Source organism: Delphinapterus leucas, chromosome 7, assembly GCF_059928025.1.
Source record: "Delphinapterus leucas isolate spDelLeu-1000000601 "Yukka" chromosome 7, BTC_Dleu_Yukka2, whole genome shotgun sequence".
NCBI classification, from domain to species: domain Eukaryota; kingdom Metazoa; phylum Chordata; class Mammalia; order Artiodactyla; family Monodontidae; genus Delphinapterus; species Delphinapterus leucas.
Window position 1 is genome coordinate 36,182,042 of NC_143135.1, and position 19,551 is coordinate 36,201,592.

Below are 19,551 nucleotides of genomic sequence, written 5' to 3' on the forward strand. Positions count from 1 at the left end.
TGGTCCTGGACCTTTATGAGGTCAAGTGTGCTTGTCTGGACAAGTTGCAGCACTGAACACGGTTCACTCAGGTACACACGGGACACACCAGATGAATAGGGCACAGGGCACTCTCCATTCACGAGTCATTCTCAGGAGGGCTGGGAAATGCTCTGTGGCCATGCTTGGTTCGCCCACTGATCAGAAAAATGTTAAAGACAAACTGCCTACTCCTTCACCTTACGGTCAACGTGCCCTCCACGATTACTACTGATTTCTAGCTCTTAAATCCAGCAAAACGCTCTCAGTAACTCAGGCTCTGCCCCTCCTTAATCCTCTATCCCAGTGGGTTCCCACGAGTGTCTGCTCACTGGACGCAAATGATACATAAATCAGAATGGAGAGAATTAAGGAAGATTAACCAGGGGGCAACTGCTCTGTAACTAAACTCTTTACAACTTTTGTTAAAAAGAACACCGGGCAGGGCAGAAGCTGACGTCTTGCATCTCTCTCCCTCTTGACTTGTTTAGGGGTTTCCTCGACAGTCACAAGTTTATTTGTTCTTTCCTACCAGGAGGACACTGGGCATATTCCCCCATTCTCACAGGGACCTGGGAGCAGAGGGAAGTGCCTGTGACTCCCCTCCCCACACCCATTCTGTTCTGTCACTGGCAGAAAAGGCACAACTAGGGCCATGGCCCTCAGCCTCGGCTCCATTTGCTCCAAGAGTCCCCCCTCCTCTGGCTGGGGACTTCCAGCTGCCAGGACATCAATGCTGAAGCTCAGTTTTCCGGCTGTAACAGGTACTGACATTACTGGATTAACATTTATATATATTATCTCATTTAATTCTCATAATTCCATGAGCCTGGAACTCCTGCTTCATCAGTGAAAATACAAAGGCACAGAGAGGTCGTGAAGTTAACTTGCCCAAGATCATACACCTAAGAAGTAGTGGAGCTGGAATTCAAACCCTGGTATTATTATCCCATATTCTTAACCATTCATCACTGGTACTGAGATCATCCCCATCTGTGGGAAGCTTTTGGGGGTGGGGGTGATGTGCCTTCCCACCATTTTGACTGCTTGCTCCCCTAACTCACACTTTGACTGGAGTAGGAAAGAGAAATGAGCTGAGTTAGGAAGATGGCTGATGAAGATGCCCACTGTAGTTTTCTCCCCAAATTCTGATTCAAATGAACAAAGCATAAAAATCCAAACACCAAATACTCCCAGTTAGCAAGCAAAGAAGGAAAAGGGCAAATCTGAAAGCAACAAAGTTTAAAAAACTGGTGCTTGAGAAAAGAACTAGAAAATTCTGGAGCGAAGGGGAGAGGCATTGCTGCCGACAGCCCCCCAAAGCCATACGGGTGTGTTGGCACAGGGAAACGAACTCTCAAGTAACTGGCGTTGCCAAGATGGTGTGCCAGCGGCTGAGTCTCACAGTGGAGGTGCATGCCAAGAAGCTAGGGCCCAAGTCCAAGGGAGAGAAGCCTGGAGCGGAACTCGGTCAACTCCAGGGTTCACCCGTGTTTTGTCTTCCCTACAATCCTCTTTAGGTTTGGTTTTGTTTTGTTTTTTTTGCGGTACGCGGGCCTCTCACTGTCGTGGCCTCTCCTGTTGCAGAGCACAGGCTCCGGAAGCGCAGGCTCAGCGGCCATGGCTCACGGGCCCAGCCGCTCCGCGGCATGTGGGATCCTCCCGGACCGGGGCACGAACCCGTGTCTCCTGCATCGGCAGGTGGACTCTCAACCACTGCGCCACCAGGGAAGCCCTTCCCTACAGTCCTGCGACGTTAATTAAGAGTCAGACCCTACTATTCAGAGTTCCCCAGCCCCGCGCCCCAGAGTAAGTGGCGAGTTGGAAACTTGTACAGGTGGACCCTTAGGTCAGTGAAGTGAACTTGGTATAGAGGACTGTTAACCGCTCTGCACGACGTGAGACAGGGTCAACCTCCTTGCTTCTTACCTTCTTCAAACCCATCCCGGAATGAGCCCGAGCGGCTCATGGTTCTGCTCTTCTCGTCCAGGGACATGGAGCTGTTCCGGAAGCGGCTGTCCGTGTACGGGTCATACTGCCCGTCGGCATTGGAGAGGCTGTGGGTCCTCAGCATGGTCGGGTTGGACAAGCTCATCTGGGTGACAGTGGTGGGACTCGCTGGAAGGAAAGGAGTCAGTCAAAGGGTTGGAGATTCATGTCCCGGTTCAAATCCTGAAGGGGGACGGAGAGGAGGCTGCTTACGATCAGCCATCCCCGTCCCTGTCAACTTCTCTCCCTTGTCTGTTTTCTCAAAGGTGGTCACACCAGCACCTGAGTAACACACTTACAGCTAAAAATAAGGGAGGAAAGGTGGGTCAGTTCCAAAGCGAGGCTCTGGGCCTCAGCTTTCCAACTTGGCACATTCAGACAAGCTAGTGTCACCTTCCAGGCATGAGCTAATTACTTTCTGGGCTCATCTGGAACAATTCTCCCTAAAGCCAAAAGCCCAAAATAGTCCAGCCGGGCTTTTGATCAGATGGGAGGCATTTGTGCATGACAAGAAACCCTCGCCTCAAAGAGTTACAGCCAGGAAAGAACAATATGAACACAGGTCTCACTGTCTCAGACGGGGAAGATTTCATAATGGTGCCTGCAGAGCTTCAGTGCAAAGGGGGTGCATTTACCTTATCCGAAACTGGCTTTCTTATTAAAATCCTGTCCATTTCAGTAACGTAAGATAGTTCAGAAGTATGCATTCGGTTCATTAACAATGAAGAGTTAACCCTTACTTGATTAGAAGTCCTTAAAGACTGAGTTTATTATTTACAATAATCAGAGAAGGCTGCCTCTCTAAAGAACGAGATGAGACCGGAAAAAATATTTCCCTCTCTTTCCGTCTTGGAAGGCTCAGCTCTCATCCTGCCACCTTCGTGTAACCGTTCCCAGTCACTTCAGCCAGGACTGTTCTTTCCTTTTTCTAACTGTGTATACTTGCTATCGGATCACATGCAGTTTTTACACGGATTCATATAAAGCTTTGGACTGTTCTCTTTTACCTATCTATGAGTCTGTGTGGGTGTCTGTCTCTCTAAAAGAAGCATCCGTTGACACGTCAGCAGGGACTGTGTTACAAATTCTTTTCCTTTCCTCACTGTGCCAGTCAAAGCATGATGTCACCGGTAGGCATTTCCAAGAGTATCTGCTCGGTCAAAACCTGATCTTTATTTCCGGTTTAATAAAGCAATGAGGATGACCAAACATGGGATGCGCTATAAAACCTACATCTTCAGAGGTCTTAGAATACATTCTTCTCATTCCATGGATGGTTTGCTCTTTGCTATAACCCCACCTATATCAACCATGTAGAGAAAATTACTGATAGAGAACCAAAACACATTTCTCTTTTCGTTTGCTATCAACTGCCTATAATCAAATTACTCTGCTGAGGGCTGATCAGATATGGAGAGTGCAGTGACCACATGGCTCTTTCAAAATGCAAGATAACCTCTGCCCTGAGGCACTGATCAACACAGTTAGCGCCAAGTAGCTACTCACCAAGCTGAGAAAAGTTGAATCTTGTTCCGGAGGGAGAAGTTACACTGGAGCCAGAGGAGAAAGGAGAGTTGGCGGCCGTGTCCTGCAGGCCTCCTGCAGAGTGGGACCGTAACCATTCTTTTGCGTCTTCTTGTGTGCGAAGCTGGGAGGTGGGGGTGTACCTGGACAGACAGAAATCAGGCTGGGATTAACTACGAACAGCGTTTATGAAAATGAGCTCTCTGGAGCTGATGATAAACATATAAAAAGAAAATATACATCCAAAGATGACGTTTGAAAAATCAGATCGCTACACATCCCGAAACTCACAAAGTTTCTCAAAACCTTTTTTGCCACTTGGCTGTCTTTGGGGGAAAACTGCAATTCCTTTCGGTTTTGAGGGAACTACATAAAGGGAACAAGATGGGTAAACGCTCAGAAGAGCCGTCCCTGGGCGTATCTGTAACATGTTGATTCATGACGGTGTCATTTCAAAGCCTCCACCTTGACAGGACTGAAGCAACAAAATAAGCTGCTGTCAGAGCTCTGAGGAAGTTTTAATTAGATAGCTCATGGCATCTGCATTCTGGAGGGCAAGTAAGTGGCCATGAATCACAGAGTATCAGAAACCAGACACGTAAAGGAAGGTATGAGGAGACCCGATGCTGACAGCAGTTACTAGAATCTGGCAGAAACCAGTCTTCACAAAAGGAACCCCAAATCATTGGGTCTCACACGGGGGAGGGTCTTCAGAAGTCACGTGGTCCACCTCACCGTTAATTCTGAAACGTATTTGGTAATGATTTATTGAACGTCCCCAACGTGCCAGGTGCCTTCACAGACGTTATCTTACTGAAGCCTCGGATGCTCCCAGCAACACAGATGCTATTATTCCTGTTTTACATTCAGGGAAGGTGACGGCCTGCCTTGAATCACGTGCCGAGATTTCAATCCATATTTGTCTGATTCCCAAATCCATTACGGATGCTGCCTGTGGGCTCTTCTCATTATGCCCACAGGCAGCATCTCGAATGTCTAAAGTGCCCCAGTGGCCAGAGTACTTTGGACTTATAAACAGATTACCGTGGGGTTACTACTGATTACGTAAATAGAGGGGTCCTCTTGACTTAGGACAAGGCGTTGTCAGTGTGTTGGTATTGGATGTGTGTGTGTACGGAGTGGGTGAGCTAGAAAGGGAGTCACAGTGAGAGGGAACATAAACACGATTCTTCCTTAATGTTTTTACTATAGTTGGACTTTCTAGGTCCCATCAATTGCCTGAGGATACCCTGTCACTTACCTCTATTCTGAATTTTTTTAAAAACTGATTTTAACAGCCAGAGCTACATAATTTTCACAGAATAGATCTGCTCCAGAAATATACACATTAGCATTACAAAATGGTGATATTCGAAGATGTGAGCTTCCTCTGGGAGCGGTGCTGGGGCATCAAGGTCAAACTCACGTGAAGAGTGGATATGATGTAAGCTTTAGCCTGAGTGCCGACAAGCATGACGAAAACTGTTAAGTACTAAAGGTCTTGCCAACTGCCCCCTCGAAGGCCACCGTGCTGAACTTCCTCCGTCCGGAGGTCAGTTGGAGGCTTTTTCAATACTTTTATTCTTAGATTTTTAGATTTGGCTTTACTCGGAACTCCTGTTGAAAGGAAGCATTGATACCTACCTCCCATTACTGGTCAAAATGCTCTCAGCCTTAAGAACCGCTGGTTATTAACTACAGACATACATGACAGCAACGAAACATTTCATTCCAAGTTCCATGTTTTGCGAAAGCACTTACTGCTTGGTGCGGGGTGAAGCCGATGCTACAAAGAACGAGGTGTTTAGAGAGCGGGAGAAACGACAGCTGTAACCGTGTGACATTAAGATCACGGGGCAGGCGTTAGGACTGAAGTTCTTCTGGGTGGCAAAGTGAGGTGGATGGCGTGAGCAGTGGTGACTTATAGCATCTTGTTTCACCAGGACCAGCGCCAAAAACGAGCCATCACTTACGGTGAATGAAAGGACATTCGCTCTTGGAAAGAAAGTCCTTACTTTCTTTACTTCAAAAAAATGAACACACCTATGTCTTGCTGGGCATTGAAAATTGACCCGATTTTCGATTAGAATATTCAGACAAGTGCAAAGCACCTGTCCTTAGCAACTTTCTATGGGCCAGAAAGTTAAAACTCTTCAAATTGGCGGGGGGGCGGGGGGGATATTTCTCTCCTTTGCTCTGTGTCCCAGCTGACAAATCAACATGCTACAAGTCATATCCTTTCTCTTGGAAGACAGCCCGTGAATGGAATGGTCATGGCAAAGTGATCAGCGATTAAACCCACTGGCCCCGGAAGAAGCGGTAACCGCTCTCCGGGCTTGCTCAGGGATGGCTGTCATGAGATGGTTTGACCACAGTAAGCCTGAAAGAGCACAGCCTCTGCTCAAGCAAAGAAGCCGACACATGGAGAGATGAGAACGAGAGGGTTGCGAGGGGAGCCATCATCCAAAGGGTCCTGCTGCCAAAGCGGGGACCCCCAGCCCAGCCCGAGCCCCACCAGCCATGAGAGAGCCACACAGCCAAGCCCCAGAGCCACACCAGATGGCATGGATGCAAGGAGAAAACACAGATACCTGAGTCCTTTTTTAGGCAAAGTGTTCCTATCAAGGTGCGGGTCACTGTAGGAAAGTTAAAACAAACATAAGAACCTCAGAGAAGCACAGGGAAAGCAGGCCATGTGAGGGGGAAAGGCTAAGGACGAGCCAAGAGATCTGGAGGAAGAGACTCACTTCACCAGGGAGGGGTCCTCTGCATGCAACACATCCACAGCCACGGGAACAAAGGAAACCCAGGCCTGCGCTCACACCCAGGCATCCTCCACCCCCGTCCCCAGGAGGCCTGATCCACTCGGCCCCAACTGCTCCACCTTTTCCACGGGTTCAAAGCCAAACTCAGGACCTGCCCCCCATCTGGAAGCAGAGCCCATGCCTTCCGCGGCAGAGAGAGACGCCGGGCTCCCCGCACCCCTAAGCACTCTGGCCCTCCACCAAATGCCACTGGCGATGACTTCAAGTGAGAGAAGGGGCTTGCTGGAGAGTTTCAAGAGGCCAGCAGTCTGCATATTTTGAATTCATCTGTAACAAGTGAATTCCAGGTCCCTCTCAGTTTTCGAGGCTCTCATAGGGCGTAGCTAGGAGCTGAGCCCTGGGTAGAGTCGGGGCATGTTACGACCTGCTGGCTGATAAAGTCACAACATTCGGATTTCCAAAGAGCTAGGTTTAAAGGCTTGGTCTATGAGTCTGACAAAGGCAAAGTTCTCATTGTTAATGGGGTGAAGAGGGTTTTCATTAATTTTTTCCCCCCTAGCACGAAACAACATCTGCTCGTTACGTTTGGCCAAGCCATGGCTTCCCCACAAACTCAAGGTCAAGGTCCATGTCTGAGGCCCACCCTCAGGGCATCTGGGGGCCAAAAACACTCCGCATATTCTTCTTACAGAAAACGGGCACACAGAACACCACAGCCTGCGAGACACAGAGCCAATCCGCAGCAGAGGCCTTTGAGAGGGCAAAGAGCCAGCTGCGTGGGGAGCAGGGGTGTGGGAGACAAAGGTGAGGGCCGCAGAGCCGCGTGGTGGGCAGCAGGTCACTTCTGGGCTCGGAGGGGGAGGGGAGAGACGAGAAAGGGCAGGAAGCTGGGAAGCAGGAGCATGCCACGGGGAGGCTGAGATGCCAGTGAGAGCTTCTGCCGCCCCTCGCCAGGTGGCAGGCTTGAGGTTCCTTCCCAAGCTGGGAGAGGAGGGGCCAGCCCCGCTCCACCTCTTTCTGAGTTTTGTGGGCAGCGGAACAGACCCTCACAGGCATGTCTGGGGGGTCACAGAGCACACCGGGGCCACGAACACAAGCGGAAGCCGCAGGCCAACAGCCTCATACAAGACATCTGGCTTGACACGGGGGGGGGGGGGGGGGGCAGAGGAAGCTAAAGGCTCGGTGGCGTCCCCGGCCTACAACGTCATTACCTGTCCTGTTTCCTGGGCAGAGTACTTCTGCAGAACTTAGGGCTAGCGGCAGGGGAAGAGAGAGGGCTAGAAGGCCAGGCAGGTGGAAAACAAGAGAAGGTGCATTAGATTGGAAGGAGGGGGTGGAGTTATTATACACAACGACTAGGACATTTTTCTTATTTCCAGTGCTGATAATGGCTTTCTTCCCCATGTGGAGAAAATGGACATGTATCACTAGTGCGGTGAGATTCAGAGCTTTGAGGGCAATTCTGGTTTCTTGATTTCCTATCGCTCTGGCCTGCGGCCCTTCAGTAGGAGGGCGTCTGCCCCGAGGACCAGCGTGTGGACTGGGCTGCTTAAGGAACATCCCACCACACGCTCCGCGGCTGCAGCCGCCCCCTGCTTGGGCGACACAATTACAAGGGGCAGGGAAAGAGGCAGTGATGAACAAACAATAAAAAGGAAGGACTTCGAAAGCGGAATGCGCTTTCAAAAGGCAGCATGAAATCTGCCCCCAAGAGACTTCCAGCAGCTCCGTGCACTGAGAAAAACCACAGTGAAAGACAACAGGAAGCAGAGCCAGGCTTAATCCATCCCCAACGGGCTTCCCTCTGGAGAGACGGCAGTGATCAGGAAGAGAGAAATCTCCCAGCAAAGGTGAGCTAACACTTGGGCTTTCTGGCATAATCTTTGGACTTCCGGAAGGGCGTCTTTCGGGGAGATAAAGGCAGCCAAACACACAGCACCAACCTTTCCGACAGTGTGGTCTTCACACTGTTGGTTCTGACAAAGGGGGTCAGGGCATCATCCTTAGAGGCGGCAATGAGGCCGGTGGAGGAGTTGTGACTCAGCGCCCCTCCGCTGCCCAGGGAGATGTCAATGGACTCGCAACTGGTGTGGAGGCTGCTGACCGACTGGAAGCCCAGGCCGTCCTTGCTAACGGCCGAGGAGCTGCTGGCGTTGGTGCCCCACGTGAGGCTGTTGGAGGGGCCCGAGTGGGCGGAGCTGGGGCTGGAGGCCAGCGGGGACTGGGTGCTGTCTGCGTTCTTACTGTAGAGAGGGCTGCTGCTGCCGCTGCTCAGGACGCCGCTGCCCGAGGGGGACTCTAAGTTACCTTGCTGGCTCAGGGTGGCATGAGGGTTGGAGATGACCACCGAGTTTTTCATGTTTTCGGCTGTGGCGATGGGCACTTGCTTGGTAGGCTTCCCACCAAAGAGTCTGCGAAGAGACAAAGGTTTACACGGGTTGAACACCCAAAGCCCAGGGACGCCGGCCGTCAGAGGAGGGCGGGGCACAGGAGCTAGTGAGAGCCCCTGGGGAGGGAGGCGCAGTCCTTTCTACAGCTCGAGGCGCTCCCCTGGGAAAGGCTGCCACACAGCGGGCCAGGGCACTGGTGGAGCAAAGGCTCCACCTTCAAGTTCTAGGCTGCTGCTGAGACCCTGGATCTACCTGAGCCAAAGGGAGACGGGGAGTAATTTTCTACAGGCCTATCCCTCGCTGGTCCAACATCTTGCTTTCCTTTCTTTCCATAAACAGAGTAACTAGAAAACTGCCCTTGCCCAGGAAACATCTCAAGGGAAAAGACCTGTCTTGATCACCTTTGTATCCATGACCCCAGGCACAAAGCAGGCACTCCGCTTATGACAGTTCAGCTCCAAAGGAGTTGGTTTCTTTGATCTCTAAGCAAACATGTAGAATCAAGAACAGGAGGCTAGATCTGGAGGCAGGCTGGGCAATGTATCCTCTCAGATGTATTCTTACATGAAAGCCCAGCCTGAAAGATGTGTCTTTTAGGGCCAGAGAGCTAATACTGTCCAGTGATACACACAAACCTTGTGGGGTTCACAAGACGTTCGACCAGACACGCTGGGTGTGAACTGTGTCTCTGTGATAGACACACAGAAATGCCATTGCATGTCATCTCCCCCACTGCTCATGACCACAAATGTGCTGTCGGAACACAGGGAATGGCACAGACACTTCCCTCTTCCGTTGGCAGAGGGCTTTCTGGTAGGATGGAAAAACTGTCTTAAAGTCGAAGGATAGTACATACTCTGGAAATGTAATGGCTTTATTCTATCCACTAAAACTGTCATGGAACAGGTATCTCCGAAAAGAGACGATACTACTACATACTATGATAGGCAGGTTGCCTTTCACCCAGCTAGTCAAAGTGGTGTGAGTTTGACCTCCGACCTCTCCAAACAGTTGTTACAAATCCCAATTGTTGTAAAAATAAATAAACACATAATCAACCCTCAGTAGAATGTCTGGCGACAGAAGAGGAACACTTTTTGCCTGGTGACAGGGAAAGAACTATCCTGTTGCAGAACCTTGGCTTTAGAGTGCTTACATACCTCCAGTGTCAGGGACCTCACTACTTTATACTCCAAAGGCTAACTGGCTCTGTTGCCAAGCACTTCCAATTGTTACAAAACCAAAATCTAACCCACCTTCTTCCAACTTTTATGCCTTGCTCCTAATCCTGCTATGTGTAACTACACAGAAAAAGCCCAATCTTTTGTCTGTTGGTCCTTCAAACCATTTGAAGAGAGCTATCACACTTCACCTAAGATTCCTCTTCTTCATACTAATGCACAACGAGAGAATTCAGAACACCTTAACAATTTAGGAAAAATGTAATTGCTAGGAGTGGGCTGAAAGGCGCTCAATTCACAGCCTAAGAAGCTGCATGCATTTTCAAGTATTCTATTACACTAGCCTAAGGGTCTACTAAAATGCCTTTGTAGTTACTAAAGGAAATCTATAATACCAAAGAGCGAATATTACACATAATACTTGAGGCAAGAAGCAGAGAAAATTTTCATTTACAAGGCAACCTGTTAAAACAACAAAGAGCAGCCCAATAAGACTTTCCCCTGAAAAAATAATTACTGAAATTCTAATAATCAAGTCTAGACAAAGAACAGTGAACTGCTGCATTATACTTTTCATGTGGAATGCTTCTTCTGAAGGCTTTGCAAACATTCCCATTCATCCCCAAATATGTACATGTGCACATAATTTTTATTTTTTCACTGCTGAATTTTCTATCCTTGGACTTACTCTTTCTTACGACAAGAAATTTCCTGAAAAGGTAGGATGAGCTCTGCTCTATGCAGCTGCAGTTTAAAGCGAACAATCAATTTTAACGTACAAATTTCCACCCGTTGTGGAAGTACAGGAAAATGCCTTTTTCAGGTAATAGGAAATCAAATTCTCTTTTTCAAAAACGCTTCTGCTTTGAGTTGTTTTTTCTTTCTTTTTTTTAAAGGAAGCTAAAATTTCAGGCACTAATTTGGAATTATGCATGCAGTATAAAAAAGTATGTGGGGGATACTGGACTATTTGGGGAAAAGATCTGGTCATTATGCCACTGTCTGGCGTAAAGATGAGGAATCTGAGCCACAGATTAAAAACAAAACTGCTTCCAGATCTAAGGGAGTATTAGGATCTCATCTTCGATGGCAGCTAACTTTTATTGAGTACTTACTATGGGCCAGGTGTAGCTACACAGATTAATGGACACAAGAACCTGTAGGTAGGTATCATCATCCCAATTTTACAGATGAGAAAACGGAGGCGGAAGTATTAAGAGAGGTTACATGGTGGCTAATTAAGGTGGACCTAGGATTCAAACCCAGGATGATTGATTCCAGAGGCTTATGTTTTTCATGCCAACGTGGGAAAATAATCAGTTGAGCAGAATTGCTGGCAGCATCCGACCAAACAGCTTTACCCAAGGACTGAAGTGGAGAAAACCAGAGGCGGCTTCAGCTAAGAAAACAGGAAGTTATTAATCCAGCATGCCACTCCACGTATTCCAGTTCCGCTCGGTGCCATTTACCCACTTACCTGCGGAGCGTGGGAGAGGCCACATCAGGGTACTTGGCCCCTGGCTGGAGAGTGGCCTGAGCCGCACTAGACACAGGCTGGGCTGCCGGGTTCACCTTCACTGAGTTACAGGAAGCCACGCTCTCGTTGTCGGATGAGATGCCTTTCTCCTTATCGGTCTGGTTGACCAGACCTGGCAGAGAGCTGCCCAGGGCTGTCTTGGAAGGCTCCCTCAGCTTGGGCACCGGCAGGCCTGCTGACTTGCTACTGATGTTGGAATCTATGCTGCTGGTACTAGACCTGTTCCCAGCCCCATTCCGGCTGGTGGATTTACTGGGCCTTGGCAGACTCCGGTACTGTAAATTTGTCCGGGAGCTAAGAGACAGATACCCATCATCCTGATTCTGAGCCCCATCCATGCTTGTCTTCCGACCGGTGGACCGACCGACGAGTGCGGACGACTTTGGGATTTTGCCCAGTGTGGCTGACCTGCTGGTGACAGTGGCCCCACTGGCTGTGATCATGGCCAAACCAGCGGCAGAGCCACTCTGCTTCTTGAACCCAAAGCTGTTGGCGTTGGCAGTGGGTGTCCTGGAGCTGCCGGGGAGGGGTTTCTTGGATTCATCACCACTGCTGCGGCCAGCATCTGACGGGGAGCGCTTCACCTGGGAGGCTTTGGGAGACAGCCTTCCTTTCTCAGACACCTTTGCATCATCTGTTTTTCCTGAGAGAGAGATCAGAAAGGTTAGCCTGCAAACCAAGAAGTCAGCTCCGCCAGCTGACTGTTTAAAATTCTCCCCTCCTCCAAAGAACTAGCTCGCTTTCTCCTGGGGGAAAGCAGTCCCCTTGGGAGACAGAGGAAAGAGCTTTTCATAAAGATAATCGCGTCTACAACTGTCACCATGAGGCTTTTAGGAGATGTCAATGGTTTTCCTCATTCGCAAAGCAGTCTAAATTTACCCAGAATAAAGCAAAGCCAGCCAATCACTGATATGTCTGGGAAAGAGATCTTGTGTTTTATTGGCCATTCTCCCTCTGTCCATTGAAAAGCTGTCCCTATCATTTTCAAGGGGTACCCCACCTTCCTGCAAAAACACTGCCCTCGTTTACATACATCCTTAAATCATGGACAACGTCAATTCAACACACCGACAGCTCCTAACCACGTGCTCTTGAATAGCCTTCACTGGGTACGTTAGCTCCGACCCAGCACATGCTTAAACCAATTCAACATGTCTCGGCAGTGGAACCACCTCCAGAGTTTAAGAGGCTCTCATGCTTACATACTTCCACTTGGAGAAAGGTCAAGATGTGAACCTTTCTGAAAGCTGGCTACGAGCAGAGTCTAAACCCTAAGAAGAAATACCTGTGCATTTTACAGGGGTTTAAAAATATCATCAAGCCCTCGCTAGAGTGACTGCGGCTCAGGTTTTGAAAATGACAAGTGCCCACGCACGCCCCTGACTCACCAGTCCCTGGGGTCTTCAGCGTGCCTGCCGGGGCGGCCGGCTTCGTCCTCGGCATGGTGACGCCCACCTGAGCTGTCATGCCTCGCCGCCACGAGCCTGTCTGAGAGATGACGGGGTTCTTCTTGCCCGACGTGCTTTTGTCGGACTCGTCAGACACATCAGAAGGATTCCGCCTCCACTTCGACCCCGGCTCCATCTTTATGCCGCTGTCTGACCCTCCGTCTGACTTCTTGACATCATCGCCGGACCACAGGGAATTCCTCTCCACCTGTGAGTGCTTCTCAGCGTCGGTCTGCGAAGGAGACCCTCTGAATTAGTCTTTCTCAAACCCCAGGCTAGAGAGCCCCTCACCCCAGAGCAAAAATGCCCATGCCCTGGACAAGTTAAGGGAAAAATAACAGATGACTACTTTAAAATGTTTGGGCCTTGTACTCTGGTTATCTTGTTAGGAAGCCTGACATGTTGGGTCCAAGGAAAGCAAAGAATACGAATATGTCCTAAAAGGGAGTGAGGGAGGAGAGTAAAAAGAGCCAGAGGAAAACGAGGGACAGAGCCCCATGGAGGAGAACCAGTGGACGGAGCTGTGACAAAAATTCAGCCACCAGCTCTGCCACTTGGCGACCAGCCTCCTCGAGCTCTGGCAGCCTGAGCTCTACCCAGCTCACGGCCTCGCAGCCCATTTCCCTTTGTTCAACGGCTCCCAGTCACTCCACTGGCAGCCAGATCTCTGGATCTAGCACAGCGCCACAGTCTAACGCACCGAGAGCGAGCGAGAGAGGGCAGCTGCTAGCTCCCCTCGAATCAGGGAGAGAGAGGGGCCGAGAGGAAGCAAAGCCTCAAAAGCCACTTCCTCCCCACGACACCATGTGCTCCCACCCAGCTCCATTCATATGCCGCTGCTTGCTCCTCTTGTGGGATTTTGTGCAGACGGGGGATATAATTAGCCAGCCTTCTTTGGAAGAGGCCTGACCTGCTGGCCATGGAGCCCAGGAGGGGACAGAAGCGTGACGGTTAATTGTTTGCTGCAGTTAAAAGCCATAACTCTCTAACCAGAAAGCTTTGGGGGCCTCCCTAGGGGTTGGGGCCAGTCTGAGCAGATTTCAGTGGGGAGAAGCAGTGCAGTGAACGGGGAAGGGTGGTCAGCAACAATTTAGGGCAGCTCCCCTGCAATACAGGTCCCATGTTTGCTGTACTTAACTACCAAGCGTGGGCAACACCAGCAAGGTAGCAAATCAAAACGACCCCTTGGCAAGAATCTGGCCTGATGCTTGTCACTGGAGATTAGCACCAATGGAATACGCTGGCTGAGTGGGAGCAAAGATACATACAGACAAGCAGCCCAAGTTCAATCGCCTCTCTATCGCCACCACAGCCTCCCCCCTCTCCCTCAGCCACCTCATGGGTGCCTTCAGTTGTTTGGTCATTCCTCAAACATTTCCACGAGGTACTAGGCATAGAGAGAGGAGGAGGACAGAAACACTCCTGGGCTGCAAGAAGCTCATCGTTCAGCTGCGGCAAAGGACAGAGACAGAGGCGTCCCCACAGCAGGCACGCAATCAGGCTTGGTGAGGAAATGAGCAAATCGGTCGGCGAATACATGCTTCTCAAGCTACAGCACACTTTAACAAAACGACCTCATCTGATCCCGACCGCTATCTGGTCAAGGAGGGTAAGAAGGTAAGTAGAACTGTCTTCATCTCAGTTTTACAGAGAAGTGGAAACTCACGGTACTTGCTCCGTGTCCCAACTACACCAGCCCATGTTCCTTCCTCTAAATCTTCCAGTGTATTCATTCAGCCAGAATTTCCTCCATGCCCGTGGTTTGCCGGGCACTATGGTGGGTCTGAGGATCTGTGAGTAAGATTGGTTCCCATCCTTTCTGAAGTTTATGATCCAGTGAAAGAGGCAGGGATTGGAAATATAAGACAAATAAATGGAAAAGGACAAGGAGTCTGAGAGAATTACAGGCAGTGATGTAATTTAGATTATGATGATGGGGGTAAGGTACAGTGGTCTGGTAAGGCCTTTTTGAAGAAGTGTCCTAAAGAATGAGCAGAAACTTACCGAGAGAAGAGTTTAGGGAAGAGCATGCCAGGGAGAGGGAAGAGTATGTGCAAAGGCCCTGAGGCAGAAAGTATCTTGGCTTTGGAAACATTCACTCAACAAATATTCACCGGTACCGCTGTGTGCCAAGCAAGCTTTTGGGTACTGGGAATACTACAATGAATGAGAACAAAATATCAATACGAATCATCAACCTCCTGGAGCTTATGTTCAAGTACATTCTAACACATTCTTTTACACTCTAAGAGGTACTGAAAACTTAGTACATACCACATCCTGGGGTACTGCATTAATTATTCCTTTAATGCTCCTATATCTTATTTTCCCTGATCAAATTATAGTGATGCTAATAGTAGGAGCAGTAACAATTAAAATTTACTAAGCATTTACTATGTGCTAGGCACTGGGCTAAAGTGCTTTACATGTACCATTTAATTTAATCTTCACCAGAAACCTATGAGGAGGTTATAGTTCGTAGTCTCGATTTTACATGAGAACACTGAGGCACAGAGTGGAAAAGAAAATTGCCCAAGATCACACAGTGCAAGGATTCCAGGGAGCCTGAGTGCAGAGCCCATATTTTAGCCATCAGGCTATGTTGCCTTCCTGGAGAACAAGTCCAAGGACTTGAGGATGCTGCATGTCCAGGGGCACCTAACATAACACCTACACCCAGTAGATTCTCCTTCCACCCTGGCTGGCCGGTGGTTCCCCAGCTCCAATTCTGGAGCAGTTCCAGCCTAGCCTCTGGGTGGGACCTCCAGAACTGATTCCACCCCAGTGGCAGAGAGAGTGCACACATCCCTGGTCTGGGACTACAGTTGAATCCCCCTCTGGAAAGAACAATCATCCAACCATCACAGCCCCGCAATGTATGTGGTCCAGGGTGGTAGGCTTCCCAGCTGCTCTTGGCACAGCGGCCTCTGCCCCGGGACATTACACTGGCTGTGAGTTCACATCTCCTTAGCAAACCCCTGCTGAGCTGTGTGCCAGATCATGTGGTGGCACCAGGAGGGATTAAAAGATGAAGAAGGGCCAGCCTCTCTGCTTCCAGAGCTTACAACAGGAGGGCCAGCAGGACAGCCACATGGGATGTACAAAGAGCTGCACCCTCCCCTTTGCCAGCTGTGCCCATCTCAAGTGGTACCTCCTTTCTGTAGATTTTCCTACTGCCCCTACCTGTAAGCCCACTTACTCATTCAGCATCCAAGAGGGAAGGCAGGGAAATAGCCACACTCAAGGAGGAAGAGGGCCTGGAAGATGGGAGAGTTCTCCCCTGAGGGCCCAGGTTCCCCAGAGACTGAAGAGGGGAGGCCAGTCTTCTGAGAGCGAGAGGAAGGAACCAAGGCGCTGAGGAACGAGGTGAGGCCGTGAGGGGGGAGGTGGAGGGAAGAGCATGGGCTTGGGGTCGGACAGACTTGAGGTCAAGTATTAGGTGCTGCAACTCCCTCCTGTGCTGTGTGTGACCCTGAAGGAAGTGGCTGAGCTTCTTTGAGATTGTTACCTTGTGTGTGAAACAGGGGTGATAACAGACAGGTGTCTCAGAGAGCTGACGGTGGGCGCAATGAGCTCAATGTGGAGGGACTCAATTTTAACAGTGGCTCTTTTGTCACCAACTGTCCCCCCTCTGAAAATCTCCAGCACTTTAGCATTTAATCTATTTCTGTCTTGCATTAAGGTGAACAGGGTACTTGTCTTTTGTGCTCTTAGGCCACAAGCCTCTAAGAAGCCAGAGACACTGCCGTCTTCAAGCCCACACCATCCCCTGCGGACTGAGATGCTACACTGGCTAAAGTCTGAGTCCCAGTAATAACAGAAATTAGGATCAGCGTCAGCATCATTACCTGCCACCTTTCTTACTGGGCACTGGGTGCCTCTGAACACATTATTAGCTCATCTAATCCTCTAAACTTGCACTTTTATCTGTATTTGACAGACAAGGAAAGCACAGGTGTGAAGAGGAAAGGTAACTTGCCTCAAGTCAGGAGCAGCAGGGCCCAGCAGGTGGCACAAGGGGTGCCCCACCCACACCCCAGCCAAACCCTATCCTTACGTCCAGACCATCATCCGAGAGCATCCAGAGAGCTCCAGGATTACTCAAGGTCACACAGGACAGGAATCCTTGCCACAGAATTCAGAATTTTGTTTCCTTCAGTAGCAAAAAGTAAACTCACATGGAATTACCATTTTTTCCCCCTTGTATATTTTATTAAAATTTCAAAGGCAGTGAAAATGAGAGGAATCTTGACATATGCCTTTTTTGTACCTTGACACCTGGAATGGAACCTTCCACAGACTGAGAGAAAATGCCGAGTCACAAGGACAGGAAGAGATAGATGAAAGGGATGTGGGGAAGTGATGTTCATGTGTGAAAAGTCTTCTGCCACCAACACACTGTCCTAAAAACAAAATGCTGCAAAACTTAAGACAAAATGCTCTGACAGGGCTTCCCTGGTGGCGCAGTGGTTGAGAGTCCGCCTGCCGATGCAGGGGACACGGGTTCGTGCCCCGGTCCGGGAAGATCCCACATGCCGCGGAGTGGCTGGGCCCGTGAGCCATGGCCGCCGAGCCTGTGCGTCCGGAGCCTGTGCTCTGCAACGGGAGAGGCCACAGCAGTGAGAGGCCCGCGTACCGCAAAAAAAAAAAAAAAAAAAAAAAAAAAAAATGCTCTGACACTACAAAGAAAGGACATGAATAAGTCAACTTTTGGTTCCTGACGTGAATGGAGGAAAGAAGCAGAGGTATAGGTAATATAGAGGAAGGAAGGAAGGAAGGAAGGAAGGAAGGAAGGAAAGGGAAAAAGGAAAAGGAAATGGAAAGGAAAGGAAAGAAACGAAATGAACCATCTGAGCAACTATTGAGAATTAGGCTCTGAGGGAATTCCCTGGAGGTCCAATGGTTAGGACTCAGCGCTATCAACTGCAGAGGGCCGGGGTTCAACCCCTGGTCGGGGAACTGAGATCCCGTAAGCAGAGTGGCACGGCCAGAGAAAAAAAAAGAAAAAAGAAAACGAATTAGGCTCATTTATCTGAAAGCATGTTCAGATAAAGAATGTCCATATCGCTCTCACACTCACCCTTCAAGATAAGCCTAGTTACCGTGATTTTATGTAATCACAGGGAGGCAGAGGCTTGGAGAGGTTGAGCTTATCCAAGGATGCCACAGAGCTAGGAGCTCAACCCTGACTTCAAAGGCCGTACCTTTTCCCTGACAGTGCAGCCAGACTCACCAGCTCTCCTGGAGAAAGTTGGTCAAGAGGCTGTCAGACCCCAGGCAGGGAGATGCTTTGCCCAGCACACTGAGAAGCAGTGGGCACAGGCCGATGCTGGGTATCTGGGCACGGGTGCCCCATCGAAGACCCTCCCCGTGCTCCTTGACATCCTTGAGGAGACAGTCACTCACAGACTAAGGGGACTTCCATCCCCCAAGGACCGCTCCTCTGTTACCGGCTGCCGCCTCTCTCAAGCAGCTGAACGACGCTGTTCCTTAGGCTTCCAGACGATACCTCCCCTGTTCCTTAGATGTACTTCCTTTTGGCTGGTCTTCAGAGGCTTTTCAAATAAACTCAGGCAGGCAATCTGTCCTCAACCTGCTTTCCCAGTGGACACACTGGGCTACTTCTTCCTGCCTTTCCATGCCTCGCCTGGGATGCTTTGTGCTGCCCATTTGTCCAGGGAAACCCATATGTGATGGGAACCTGAATGAGCCCTGGGGAGGATGGCAGTGCACACCTTCCCGCTGCCTGATGCTGCTCCGAGAGGAGTGATGGCCCTTAGCCTTCCTCAGAGTGGTACAGGGGAGGAGGGGAGAAGGCTGCAATTTATGTGGATTCAGACATTTGGAGATGCTCCCTGGACAGGAACAAAGGGATGCCAAAGAAACCATCTCAGCAGGAATCTTTGTAACTATGGGTGCAAGTCTACATTTATTTTATTCCAAGACCTACTTGCTTAAGTTTTATTTAAATATTTTAAACTCAAGTAGTTGTAGAGCAAAAAAACAACCCAATAAATAGTAAATTCTTTTTTTTTTTTTTTTGCGGTATGCGGGCCTCTCACTGCTGTGGCCTCTCCCGTTGCGGAGCGCAGGCTCCGGACGCGCAGGCTCAGCGGCCATGGCTCACGGGCCCAGCCACTCCGCGGCATGTGGGATCTTCCCGGACAGGCACGAACCCGTATCTCCTGCATCGGCAGGCGGACTCTCAACCACTGCGCCACCAGGGAAGCCCAATAGTAAATTCTTTACAACCCTTGATGTTATCTTTCTGATCTTGGTCAAAAGACAAGCTTGTGTAATATTCTTGAAGCTTTTCTGATGTGACATTTGCTAAATGAAAGCAAAGAGCTGGTCAAGGAGGAGGGGGGCCTTGACATTAAACAAATTCAAATGTATCATTTGTAAATCCCAGATGGTTACTCTGTATCAACGTGGAAAACAGATTCTAACTCCAGGTTTGTGGGAAGGGAACAAAGACAAGGAGACTGTTTCAACAATGTTTTGTTGGCTCAGTGAGCATTTTAGGAGCAAGCTTCTTCCTACCTTGCAAGTAAACAAGAGAGAAACCTACTGATTTATAGATCTCTCTCTCCTCTCTGTCTCTGTCTGTCTCTCCTTCTCTCTTAGTTCCCCAGCTCCGTATCTAAGAACTGTCTAGAAGCTTGGTTGTTGTTACCTTGAAATTAAAATAAGTCTCGG

General features: G+C 49.5%; 1 protein-coding gene across 2 annotated transcripts in view; it reads right to left on the reverse strand.

Annotated features, from left to right (window-relative positions):
* NAV2 (neuron navigator 2) overlaps positions 1-19,551 on the reverse strand; it is a 395,564-nt gene that overhangs the window by 54,681 nt on the left and 321,332 nt on the right. Inside the window, exons 13-20 of one of the 2 annotated variants that reach the window (XM_089915047.1) lie at positions 12,793-13,084; positions 11,345-12,047; positions 8,240-8,707; positions 7,508-7,573; positions 6,123-6,167; positions 3,514-3,674; positions 1,948-2,136; positions 1,091-1,166 (exon numbers count right to left, since the gene is read on the reverse strand). In XM_089915047.1, the coding sequence (XP_089771173.1) occupies positions 1,091-1,166; positions 1,948-2,136; positions 3,514-3,674; positions 6,123-6,167; positions 7,508-7,573; positions 8,240-8,707; positions 11,345-12,047; positions 12,793-13,084 (2,000 nt within the window). The remainder of the gene's footprint in view (positions 1-1,090; positions 1,167-1,947; positions 2,137-3,513; positions 3,675-6,122; positions 6,168-7,507; positions 7,574-8,239; positions 8,708-11,344; positions 12,048-12,792; positions 13,085-19,551) is intronic. The other variant, XM_022583768.3, reaches the window with a different exon arrangement.